This window comes from Electrona antarctica, assembly GCF_951216825.1.
Source record: "Electrona antarctica genome assembly, chromosome: 15".
Lineage (NCBI taxonomy): Eukaryota > Metazoa > Chordata > Actinopteri > Myctophiformes > Myctophidae > Electrona > Electrona antarctica.
Window position 1 is genome coordinate 2912929 of NC_136796.1, and position 13677 is coordinate 2926605.

Below are 13677 nucleotides of genomic sequence, written 5' to 3' on the forward strand. Positions count from 1 at the left end.
ACCTCATCACGTTTGTGTGGCCGTTTTCCTCCCAAGGAGTGTTTTTTCATAGATTTCTCTTACTATGAGTAGGAAAAAATTGTGGTGTTTTATCATGAACATTAGTGAGGACCAATTATATGAAGAGATGTTGAAAAGTGGTGAAGTGGTCCTTTAAGAAATGAATAACCGACAAACACTAACAGCTATTATCTGATAAAATAAATAATAAATAATACATTTTGAAACGCAGTCCCTGCACGCGACCTCCACCCAAAACAACCCAGAACTACAAAACACACCATCCATACACTGTAATTGTTCGATGGGTTTGTAAATAGCGCATTTTATTATGGGGTAAAAAAAACTGGTGTATTTGTATTTTTCGAATGGGTAAAATAGCGCATCTCTGCGCACATAAAATGTCTCCAAATGGCCATCCCTGCTTGGACATGGGCATAAAGCACTATAGTCTACTAAGGGCAGACATGTGTAAAATAAATAATACATGTATTCCAAACTCCCAGTAGCATTCGGAATAAAGTGTTTATATGGTGATCTATACCGATTCAAACGGTACATACCACCACCACCCCAAAATCCGGATATTCTATTCCAATTGAGGTGTTTACATGAGCATTTTTGAGTGGTGCAACCACTCCAACGAACAGCAATGTCCGTTTGTGTGTGACTATGTGTGTGACCAGTACCAATGAGTACCAAAAGTGGCGCTGTTGTGCCAGAAACGGAGAGAGAGAGAGATAGTGCTGCATGTTGCCTGCTAATGAGAGAGAGAGAGAGAGAGAGAGAGACAGAGAGGGGGGGGGGGGGGGGGATTTGCACCACTCAGTTCACACGGGTGATGACTGGAATGAATCCATTCATTCCGAATGAATTTCTGCATGTAAATGGGGCCATTGTGAGCTTGTAGATCTGCTATTTCTTCAAAGAGACTTGGTGTAGAGGGAAACAAGCGGTGGCCTAAGTACAGAACCAGGTGTGTTTTACTAAGAACAGAGATGTGAATAAAGTGTTATACCATATACTAGAATATTTAATATCTAAACGTTTGGCTGAATCTGAATGATGAAAAGTATTAAATACAAGCTGTACTGTTGATGTAGGACTAGGAAGCATATCTTCAATAATGAATTAATCACTATCTGTTTATTAGTTCTGCTTGGAATATACCTGTATAGACGGGAGATATCATGCTTGAACTCCTCAGTGTGTGTGTGTGTGTGTGTGTGTACACACCTGCATGTGTTTGCACCAGGGAGACAGTGGCAAGACCCGCCCAGCTCTTCCTCAGATTGGCTTACCGATATCTGACCCTATACATTAACCAATCATCACTCCTCTCATCTATTAACCTGAACCAATCAGAGGTGGAATAGGGCGGGTCATGTCTCTGCTATTTTACTGAGGTCAGAGTGACTGACTGGATGCTAATAAATGTCCAATACCAACAATACCGTGTGCGTGCACATCTTTGACAGCTAATACACCAGCTGTTGTTGTGGTTGATGAAGAGTCTGACAGCTAATACACCAGATGTTGTTGCCGTTGATGAAGAGTCCAGAGAAGTGTCTGTATTAGATATAGCCTGCACCTTTGACCCCAGCCTAGAGGAAGCTTTTATGATAATATGGTCATTAAATACCAACCACTCCTACATACCACCTGGGGTAATAGTGTGCAGACTATTTGTTTTTAAATTTGGCAGCCTAGGACATTATACCCACAGACTGGTCTAACAGTTAGAGGGTTTCAACAATGTGGGATGCCCCAAAACCAGGCAAAAAGGCTGGCAAAGTCTTGTGCTGTCTCTGCTATAATTTGTGAATGTATAACTGTAGTGGCAGTCTCACACCAACTTTTCGCCACTTGGCTGGGCAAATGGAAACCGTTTTGACACGTTTCAAATAATCAACTGTCCAGACTTCAAACTGCTGTTGGGTGGGTTTCCCATTTATTAAAATGTGGCTTGTTGCACCTGCCCTTATCAACCTGCCGATTGCTACGGCACCCCTCCTCCCCTCAAGGTAAACAGCCACAACAGGCCACAAAAGGCTATTCATACTCCAGTTGTATAGAACGGTGGTGACCTTATCACCTAAAACTGGAGTACAATAGGCCTTTACTGCTCCTATAATACTTGTGTCCTTGTATGCTCTCCTTTGTGTGACATAAATAAATGGTTAACGTGCGTGTGTGCGTGTGAACATAATAGGGCCTTGTAAAAACGATGAGATTTATTAAGATTACAGTGAGTCACTCAGAGTCTCGACAGCATGCAGTTTACTGCAACATGGGTGCCCAAAAGGTAGATTGTGATCTACAAGTACAACACAGAGGCTATGCAGGTAGACCACATGACATGCCCCTAAAATGTACAATTTAAATACAAATGAAGGTGACTTAATTGACATCAAAAAGGGCCCGTCAGCTCAAACCCACAATGTAAGTCTTTGTTTTCAACAGTGTTGCGCACAAACATCAGTAGCATTACAAAGTTATATAGGCTACAAGAAAACCCTACCAATTCAAAATGTCCCCCTCTGTTTCCCACTCCAAGTATACGTCTGTTTGTCTTATGTATATGTAACACCATCACCGCTATTCCAAAGCCCCATCAGGCACATTTTAAACTACTTTCAGCAATGGGATAATATCTTGTTGAGCTGGTCATTTTGAAATGAGCAAAAAAAAAGTGTGGGCACCCCTGATGTAAGAAAAGAGAAGGGAACCCGCACACTCATATGCTCCAAAAGATACATTTATTGACGACGTTTGGAGCCAAGGCTCTTCGTCTGGTTTGACCAGATGAAGAGCCTTGAGAGCATATGAGTGGCTCTTCGTCTGGTTTGACCAGATGAAGAGCCTTGAGAGCATATGAGTGTGTGGGTTCCCTTCTCTTTGACCAGATGAAGAGCCTTGAGAGCATATGAGTGTGTGGGTTCCCTTCTCTTTGACCAGATGAAGAGCCTTGAGAGCATATGAGTGTGCGGGTTCCCTTCTCTTTTCCTATGTCACTTTTTGAACCCAGCACCTCCACGAAGTGATGTGCGTATTTTACTATAGCACCCCTGATGTAAACCTGTATACCTGTAAACCTGTAAGTGATGTGCGTATTTTACTATAGCACCCCTGATGTAAACCTGTATACCTGTAAACCTGTAAGTGATGTGCGTATTTTACTATAGCACCCCTGATGTAAACCTGTATACCTGTAAACCTGTAAGTGATGTGCGTATTTTACTATAGCACCCCTGATGTAAACCTGCATGTGACCACATCAGTTTACTGTAAACCTAGCCTCGGAAACCCAGACGTTTTCTTATTTCCAGGAAGAAAAAAATCTGTAAACCATAGTAGAGGAAGATTGTTATTTTCTGCTTTGAGTATTCCTTCCCTCTCTCTCCTTGGGCTGTCTCTCTGTCTCTCTAGTGAGTCTATCAATCCCTCTGTCTGTCTGTCTCTGTCTGTCTCTCTGTCTCTCTCTAGTCTATCAATCCCTCTGTCTGTCTGTCTCTGTCTGTCTCTCTGTCTCTCTCTAGTCTATCAATCCCTCTGTCTGTCTCTCTGTCTCTCTAGTCTATCAATCCCTCTGTCTGTCTGTCTCTGTCTGTCTCTCTGTCTGTCTCTCTCTAGTCTATCAATCCCTCTGTCTGTCTGTCTGTCTCTCTAGTCTATCAATCCCTCTGTCTGTCTGTCTCTCTCCCTCTGTCCCTGATTTTGATTGATTGATGGATTGATTGAACAGAGTACAGTCCACACACTTAGTCCACATACTATAAACTAAGGATAGCACCAAAAGAATGTCCTTGGTCTTGTTTCCATTCGGGTCCTACAAATTTCAATATAATCACAAAATATAAAACACTACATGTACAGTGTAAAAAAAAGAAGAGGGGGATTTATAGTTTTTTTTTAGTTCAGTTAAATGATTTTTCTTCGTGATTTTGTTAGTTTTCGTTAACTATAATAACATTGGTGTGCGCACGCGCGCGCGTGTGTGTGTGTGTGTGTGCATGCACACTGTATACTGTAGTAAACACTGTTTTCTGGTCCATTTTGACTAATCGACAGGTTTCACAAAGATGAGTCGGCGTGAGGAGAGAGAGGAGGGGGGAGCTGACAAACATCACATCCACAGACCAGAGTCTCCAGATACAACGTATGTTACTCCGGCTCCTATACATTTTATTTTACTTATAAACTGCACTGTTACACTATTATTATTTTTGAGTGGTGCAAACCACTCCAAGAACCAGCTTTGTCTGTATGTGTCTATGTATGTGTGTACCTGTACGTGTGTGTACCTGTACGTGGGACCCAAAAAAATGAGCATGGTTACTATGGTCACTGACATTACGTCAGACCACAGCTGATCAGGGTATATAAGACCTTGCACCACTCAGTTCACACGGGTGTGATTTTTTACTAACAAAGAAAATATACAAATCGATGCTCCTGAAACGTTGGTGGGTGCATGCTCCTGATATTGTTCCGCTTCTACATTTGAAAGTAAACCAAGTAAAAAAAGTATAATTGCGAGCCCTAAGAAGGCTGCTGTAGAAAAGGGTTCTGTAAATCTATGCAACTGTTGTAGCCTACTGTATTTGAACTGTCTGGTGCTGGGACTCTGGTGCAACCCACAGGTCCTCGCTCTACTCCTGGTGAGAGCAGGAGTGGACCTGGTGAGACGTAGGAGGGGCCCGGACAGGAGTCAACCCACAGAGCCTAGTCCCTCCATGCGCCAGAAGTGTACCTCCCAGCCCTGGCAGAGTAGTTCTGGAGTAGTTCCAACGGATTGTGTGCCCCTGGTTTTTCCCTAGTGGGACTGATTGAGGGTAGCTACTGGGACGTAAGTCGGGACTTGATCACTCCCGGCTGGGTCGCCTGAGTGAGGGGTATGATGTTGAGAGACCCGAAACCCCTTTGACCTCAGGATACATCACTGAGGATACGTCCCAGGTGCATCCATGCTATGTTTTTTTAGTTATATTTTTAGGACATTTTAGTTACGTCATGTGAGAAGGATATTGACTTTTTAGACCGTATGATAGTGGAAATGATCGGCAATGATCAGCCACAGATCACCCTCACTTCACACCAGTGTTTTTTTTGTGCATGTGTTATGAGGTGAAACCGTGAAACCCAAATATTAGACTCTCTTATATATATATATTATCTCTTGTATAACTGGATGTAACAATAAGGAATCTTGAACAGACTGATGTTTTCATTCACATGATAATTGTAGAATAATTTCTATGATTCCAGAAGTCTGTACCACAGACCAGAGTCTCCAACACCCAGCTGTGTGTCTATGAAGAGTGACTGGTCTAAAGGAGATCCCCTTAACTTCAGCAATGAACCTGGACCTTCACACACACTGTATGTCAATCCTCCTGTAGCCTACAATATATGTACTCTATACAATATACACACTATACAATATACACACACTATGGGCCTGATTCATTAAGCAATTTATGCACATATTTTGAGCGTAACAGGATTGCCTCCCTGCCCAATCTTAAATATGTTTTTTTTGTTTTATTTTTTTGTGGCTTTCGCCTTTATTTTTATTTTTTTATGGAGGGACAGACAGTAGGCTGACAGGAAGTGGGGAGAGAGATGGGGGGGGAAGACATGCAGTAAAGGCCGTCGGGACCGGGAGACGAACCCGCGGCACACTGCCAGACTGGATTGCCAGCCAAGGTGCCTGGACCGCTGAGCCATGGCCCAGGCTAAATATGTTTTCTTAAATATAAAGTTACTATGGGCCGATTCAGGACATTTATACCCAGGTGTAAAGCAAGGGACTAAAGGAGGGTGTATTCTCGGTACGCCCAATCTCACGTGCCATTCACCAATGCTGCATACTGCCTTCATTTGTGTGTATTGCAGCTTTAGATCATTTTTTGCCTGACAGTCACAGGGACTCCCTCTTTCCCAGGCGTTTCGCCTCGTGTAGATTAGATTATCCACGGCCATTTTAACACCACAAGAGGTAACCGTGAACTCTAGCGTGATGAACGTTTATGGTCTCCCGTTACTAACATGACAGATCTAACAAGCTAACAACGCGTCAGCACCAGGTTGCGACAACTTTCAGATCAGCTTATTTGGACACGCGAGTCCCTCGCTCGTTGCTATGGATCCACTGAACGTTAATAAAGCAAATCTCATAGTGAGAAATAAGTTAATTTCTACAGTTCAAGTTCACGACCAAAGGCTAATAAAACTTGGCAAGGATATTATACTCATCTTTGCAGAGTTAAAACGCTTTATTGATTACTGGGGTGATTCCCTCTACTGTCCCACTACCCATCGGATTGTAAATGGAGTAAGTGACATGACAAATGTTCATCCATACCAGACCAGTTTGCCTTTATTGGTTACTGAGAGGTAATCCGTCTTTTGGATTAATCATTGTTCTATGTCGTAAAAGGTAGATTTCGTGCTGTTTCCTCATCAAATGGTAAGACTTATTCGGCTATTCTTCTGATCAATATACAGTAGCCTACATTATAATAAATTAATACCATGACACCATGGAGGCGCATCTGTGCCCAGCGACATTAAGGCATGATAGATATTTGCATCATTACGTGAAACTTTGACTGAGTCGGCCGACACTTGCAAACACGCTGAGGGACCTAATAATTCAATAATGTGGTCCGCAGGCTGCAGAGTATATACTCCTCAAAGTCACGCATCCAACAAGCTTGGAACTGAGAAGATTGGACGATCCGTTCCAGGGATAATGGCCAAAACATCATAAAATAGTGGGGTTTATATATATGTAACAGTGTTATATAATTACACAGAATATGATACAAATAAGTGCTTCTACCTGACTTAATTCTCCATGGTTCATGTGTATAAGAATACAGAGTGCATTGGTGGTCACAGCTCCTTAAAGTCTCCTCCTTATGCCACCGTATAAATGCCCTGCCACACCTCCACCTCTTCCTTGTTTGTTTCCGTATTGGAAAGAGAGGAGTCATTGCACTATGACAGAACTAACTGGAGAGGTGAGATTTGTTATCTCGTTCTGGGTCCGTCTAGACATCATTGGCAGTATAATCTGCATACACTATGCAGTACACTTTATGAATGCGTTTATATCAATCAATCAATACCCACAACATACTCTTTCTAGGGAAAACAACAAAGAGAACCCCTTATGATAAATCAAAAGTCAATTACATTAATTGTGAGTTCAAACCAAAACTCACCACAAACAGTGTATGAGGAATGGCCAACCCACACACTGAGCAAACACTGCTCTCCAAAGCTTCACCCCTTTCCACTGAGAAACACATTAGCAACATTAGCAACAAACTTGCAATTTCCTTACATCATAATAAAATAAACGATGCATGAGATGTTGACACAATACCAAAAAGAAGCAGGATTTAAGAAACACAGTCAAGTTCTAAGCACGACTATTCACAGCTTCCACCTCTTGTTTACAATCTGCAACCATCAACATGTATTCTTTATCATCTTGACATAAACTCATGAAAGAATATATACTGCATCAACAATGTGCTTACATGTGTATTTGAAAATCTACAATGAAAGTATAGCATTTTTACCATCAGGATCTCTTCAAAGAATCCCCACAAACACAGTGCAACCCTTGACCCCCAGAAAATGGTACTGGTGCCACCTGGTGGATTGATATAGAACTGCAGGCATATTTGCCACTGGGCTACATGTAGGTACATATTACTAGAATAACTATTGTATTCATGTCCACAGAACCCTGACTGAAGAGCAGAACCCTGGACTGAAGACACCCAGTCAAACCACACCTGGACTGAAGACACCCAGTCAAACCACACCTGGACTGAAGACACCCAGTCAAACCACACCTGGACTGAAGACACCCAGTCAAACCACACCTGGACTGAAGACACCCAGTCAAACCACACCTGGACTGAAGACACCCAGTCAAACCACACCTGGACTGAAGACACCCAGTCAAACCACACCTGGACTGAAGACACCCAGTCAAACCACACCTGGACAAGGTAAAATGTGCTAATAAATTGGATGTTCTAACTATTGTCTGTATCAATTATATCCAAGTGCAAATAATGAAGCTAAACAACTAAACTCTGGACAAAATCAACTGATATTGTGTTGTTATTTTTGGCTGTATTTCTTAACAAATTGTGCCGTAAAGGTGTAAAGTTATAAATCAACCAGAATGCTTAAGTTAAAACATAACTTTTCTTCTCATTTCAGATGATTTGAACGATTATAAGGTCAGTTTGGACAGTCTTGATGAAGTGAAAGACGACATGACGGAAGAGTCTGGAACCTCCCTCACCAGCACCTACTCAGAGCTCTACATCTCAGCGGGACAGAGTGAAGGGGTTAATAGCCAATATGAGATGATACAGCTTGAGAGAACTTCCAACATGAAGACCTTCCACGACGAACCAATCCACTGCTGTAAAATCCTTAAGATCCTCCTCCCTGGCAGAACAGTTCTGACCAATGGCATCGCTGGGATCGGAAAAACATTCTCCGCGCGCAAGTTTGCTCTGGACTGGGCAAGAGGTTTGGAGAATCAAGATATAGATCTCCTGGTTCCCTTTTCATTCCAGGAGCTGAACTTGGTCAGAGATAAGCAGTACAGTCTTCTCAACCTGATCCATGATTTCCACCCAACGTTAAAGAAGGTCACAGCAGAGCAGCTCGCTGCCTGGAAAGTTTGCTTCATCTTTGATGGTCTCGATGAAAGCAGGTTTCCGCTGAAATTCCAGAACATTGACATTGATTCTGACGTCTTCGACAAAAATGAAATCATCTCTGATGTCACAGTGACATCATCGGTGGATGCTCTGTTGACAAACCTCATCAAGGGGAATCTGCTCCCCTCGGCCCTCCTCTGGATAACCACCAGACCTGCAGCAGCCAATCAGATCCCTCCTGCATGTGTTGACATGGTGACAGAAGTGCGAGGGTTCACAGACCCCCAGAAGGAGAAGTACTTCAGGAAGAGATTCAGTGAAGAGAAGCTGGCCGACAGAGTCCTCTCACACTTGAAGACATGGAGGAGCCTCCACATCATGTGTTACATCCCACTCTTCTGTTGGATCATTGCTACCGTTCTGCTGGACATGTTGAGGACACACACCACGATAGGACAGCTGCCCAAGACCCTGACTGAGATGTGCTGCCACTTCCTGTTGGTTCAGACAAAGATGAAGAAGCAGAAGTATGATGAAACTCATGATGTGAAAAAGAAAGGAAAGGGGACTCAACAGCAGCTCATGAAGACTGACAGGGATGTTCTTCTGAAGCTGGGAAGGCTGGCATTTGAACACCTGAAGAAAGGTAGCATCATGTTCTACGAAGAAGACCTGGAAGAGTGTGGTCTTGATGTGAAAGACGCCTCACTGTACTCAGGAGTGTGCACTCAGATCTTCACAAGAAAGAGTGTGCTCTTCCAGAGAACGGCCTACAGCTTTGTTCATCTGATCATCCAGGAGTTTCTGGCTGCAGTCTACCTGTTCCACTGTTTCACAGAGAAGAACATGGAGGTACTGAAGACATTCCTGCAAAATGATAATTACAACAATAACAGCTCCCTCTCCAACTTCCTGGAAGCTGCCATGGAAAAATCCCTGAAGAGTAAAAATGGCCACCTGGACCTACTTGTTCGGTTCCTTCATGGCCTCTCACTGGAGTCCAACCAGAGTCTGTTAGGAGGTCTGCTGGGTCAGACAAAGGACAGTCCAGAGGAGATCCAGAAATCCATCCAGAACCTGAAGGACTTGTTATCTTATGCCTCTCCTGACAGATGTATCAACATCTTCCACTGCTTGATGGAGATGAATGACCACTCATTACATCAGGAGATCCAACAGTACTTGAAGTCAGAGAACAGAACAGAGAAACTGTCTGACACCCAGTGTTCAGCTCTGGCCGTCATGCTGCAGATGTCAGAAGAGGTTTTGGAAGAGTTTGACCTGGACGAATACAATGCATCAGAGGAGGGGCAAAGGAGACTGATCCCAGCTATGAGGAACTGCAGAAAGGCTCGGTTAGTAGTCACAAGTGAATAAACATCCTAGAGTCAATCTGTTAACACTATAATTAGAAATGATCTGTAGGGTTCATTCTCCAGGGATCATGTGTGTGATAGGGCAGCATGGTAGCATGAAGGTGCACAACACGTTGCCTGGATACAGTTTTAATATTATCCCCAATTAAAACACCTTAAATATTGTATTAATTTTATAAATAGTGCATCTTTTACTTAAGAGGGAGAATGCCTGTTGATGACAGTTGTCTTTGTGTGTGTGGAATGCAAACACATAATGCATAATTTAAAACATTGTTTTTTCATATTAACTGTAGGCCTACGCATTAAGCATTAAGCATTAAGTTGGACATGGACAAATTACATTGCATTGTCCCTCTTGAGTAAAAGATGAACTATTTCTAAAATAAATACAATATTTAAGGTGTTTTGAAGTTTGCATTTTAGTTATAGTGGGCAATTATTTATGAGGCATACTTGGCTTATTAACCAGGGCTGCATTTAAAGAAAATGTTGTTTGGGTCCAAAGTGTTGGCAGTTGAATAAAACCATTACCAATGCTGTAGAATGGGTGAATACTTAGCCATGGACAATATAAGTTATTAACAGTATATATTTGTCCAAGCCCCAGATAAAATAATGTTATTTTAACTGCGCAGTTCACCAGTTCAGCTTCCTTACTCCGTTAAAGGAGCATAACACCCTAAACCATATTTTTATGTTAACCGATACCGATGCAGTAACAATATAGTTGTTGCTTGTGAAACAATACAATAACATAAGACACCTCTTATATCTGTGCATATGTTTGCTGCAATTTATCGATGAGGAGTGGTTTCATCATTCTTATAACTCACTAGTCACTAAAATCACTAGCATTTCCTGATTCTTCCTCTCTTCTCTTCACATAACCTCCTTATTGTATATAAATAGTGTGAGAGATTCAAATTAATGTTCAGTCTTCATTTCACACCTTCAACTGCTGGTTGAAATCTTTGATATCAAAATGTATATCTTCCTCCATACAGTCATTCTGTTCTGTCAAGTGGTGTTGTCTATAATACTGTTTATGTCTGGATAACTAGATAGGAGATATTTTAGTTAACTATGTATCATTTGTTTTTATAATGTCTTATTTGATCTGCATTTACAGACTTGTTGGCTGTAATCTCAGAGAGACAGACGTTGAAGTTGTGTCTTCAGCTCTCAGCTCCAATCCTTCCCATTTGAGAGAACTGGACCTCAGTAAAAATGACCTGCAGGACCCGGGACTAGAGGAGCTGCTCTGTGCTTCACTGAAGAGCCCACACTGTAGACTGGAAGTTATAAAGTAAGATACATTTACCACATGTATTTTTTTATCATTTATGTTTTATTATGTACTGTATTATGTGAATACTGTGGTGAGAATGTACGGTAACGTAGGCCTGTGGTTCCCATAATGAGGGTCGGAACCCTAACAGGGATTCCCAAATTATTTCGGGGGGCCCCATTTTTTCACTCAACAAACACAGACTTATACATACAGTATAAGTATCTGCACATTTCTGAAGTTACAATGTAATGACTATTAAGACCTTTTCAAATCGGAATTGGCCAAATTGTCATATTACAGAAGAGGCAAAAAAAGGAAACTATAGCCAATCTACAAGCTCACTGCGAGGCGTTGTAGAGAGGTTGTTGTATGGCAATTTTCATTCAATAATTGTATTATTATTATTAAAAGGACCAAGCAGTCCTGAAAGAACTAGGTCCTTTATTGTTAGTTCGTTTTTTTCTTCTTCTCCTTCCGAGAATAGCAGTTCTGGCTGAACCGTGCAGTGGGTTTTCGCGAAACTTGGCAACATGGTAGAGGGCCATGCCAAACGGTGAGGATGCGAAGCCCACAACCATTGGCCAAAGGGTGGCCATATAGCACTCAATTGAAAATGCAAACTTTGAACGTGCACAGCTCATGAACCGTTTGACAAAGCTGATCGGTGATGTGACGTGTTATGAGCATGTGTAGCAGTGGCTCAGAGCCTCTGCCTGATGGTGGCGCTATAGTGTAGCAGAGTGGCTCAGAGCCTCTGCCTGATGGTGGCGCTATAGTGTAGCAGAGTGGCTCAGAGCCTCTGCCTGATGGTGGCACTATAGTGTAGCAGAGTGGCTCAGAGCCTCTGCCTGATGGTGGCGCTATAGTGTAGCAGAGTGGCTCAGAGCCTCTGCCTGATGGTGGCGCTATAGTGTAGCAGAGTGGCTCAGAGCCTCTGCCTGATGGTGGCGCTATAGTGTAGCAGAGTGGCTCAGAGCCTCTGTCTGATGGTGGCGCTATAGTGTAGCAGAGTGGCTCAGAGCCTCTGTCTGATGGTGGCGCTATAGTGTAGCAGAGTGGCTCAGAGCCTCTGCCTGATGGTGGCGCTATAGTGTAGCAGAGTGGCTCAGAGCCTCAGCCTGATGGTGGCGCTATAGTGTAGCAGAGTGGCTCAGAGCCTCTGCCTGATGGTGGCGCTATAGTGTAGCAGAGTGGCTTAGAGCCTCTGCCTGATGGTGGCGCTATAGTGTAGCAGAGTGGCTCAGAGCCTCAGCCTGATGGTGGCGCTATAGTGTAGCAGAGTGGCTCAGAGCCTGATGGTGGTGCTATATTGTAGCAGAGTGGCTCAGAGCCTCTGTCTGATGGCCTCAAAAGTAATATCTCCCCCAGTCCAGAGGGATATCCCTTTGGTCTAGTGGTTAAGATGTTGGACTTTCACGTGGGAGGTCTGAGTTCGAATCTCACTCACACTCACACAAAACTGACCCTGTCACAATTACACGGTCATGTTTCTATGGCTTATTGTGTATATTATTCTGATTTCTTATTGCCTTCCTGCTTGGAACTGCGTTATCGCTGCCTGCAGCGATTTTTTTCTAGTTATTATTATTATTCATTTGATGTTTCAGACTGGCTGACTCCTTCTTGTCGGAGAGATGCTGTGAAGCTCTGGCCTCAGCTGTACGCTCAAATCCCTCCCTAAGAGAGTTGGACCTGAGCCTCAACGTGGTGAATGATTCAGTCCTGGAGAACTGCAAGTGAGTAGACTTGGGCTGTGTCCATGTTGGACAGTGCAGTGTTTCCCTTAACAGTGAATTCACTCTGACACGACGTCACAAAGCATGCAGAGAGAACAATGCAGTGCCTCGAAGAAACTCTAGGATATCAGACGTAAACAAAGAACCCGTCATCTGTCTAAACAACATTTTATCTAAATAACATTCTGTATTTGCAGTTGAGAAATGAGACATATCCAAGATATATGTGCATAGTAAAGTTGCATAAGAAGTTATACAAGGATAATGGAGTGCTATAGGGGTTAAGGTGGAGTCTGAAGAGGTGATGAGATCCAAACTGGGCAGCAGTGAGTATGCCTGGATGAGCTGCAGGGCCAAGACAATGATAGGAGAAACACTGTAGTGTCAGCTAGTGGAGACGTTGTGCTAGACTAGAGTCCAACTTCAGTTTCTACATGCAGTTGCTGCTGGTCAAAATATGCTCCTCGTCTCCCACACTTTTATAGTTACATTTTAAGCCACGATTGCACCATTGTATCTATGCTGTTTATTAGTACCTTGCGTTGCCACCGTTTAGTTTGTTGTGATCC

At 42.9% G+C, this 13677-nt stretch overlaps 1 protein-coding gene across 1 annotated transcript in view; it reads left to right on the forward strand.

Annotated features, from left to right (window-relative positions):
• Positions 1-13112, forward strand: part of LOC306938697 (protein NLRC3-like) — a gene marked incomplete at both ends in the record, with an annotated part of 90062 nt that extends 76950 nt beyond the window's left edge. Inside the window, 5 exons of the mRNA XM_079522963.1 lie at positions 5269-5382; positions 7762-8033; positions 8251-10057; positions 11211-11387; positions 12980-13112. Of these exons, the coding sequence (XP_079379089.1) occupies positions 5269-5382; positions 7762-8033; positions 8251-10057; positions 11211-11387; positions 12980-13112 (2503 nt within the window). The remainder of the gene's footprint in view (positions 1-5268; positions 5383-7761; positions 8034-8250; positions 10058-11210; positions 11388-12979) is intronic.
• Positions 13113-13677: the final 565 nt, after the last annotated feature.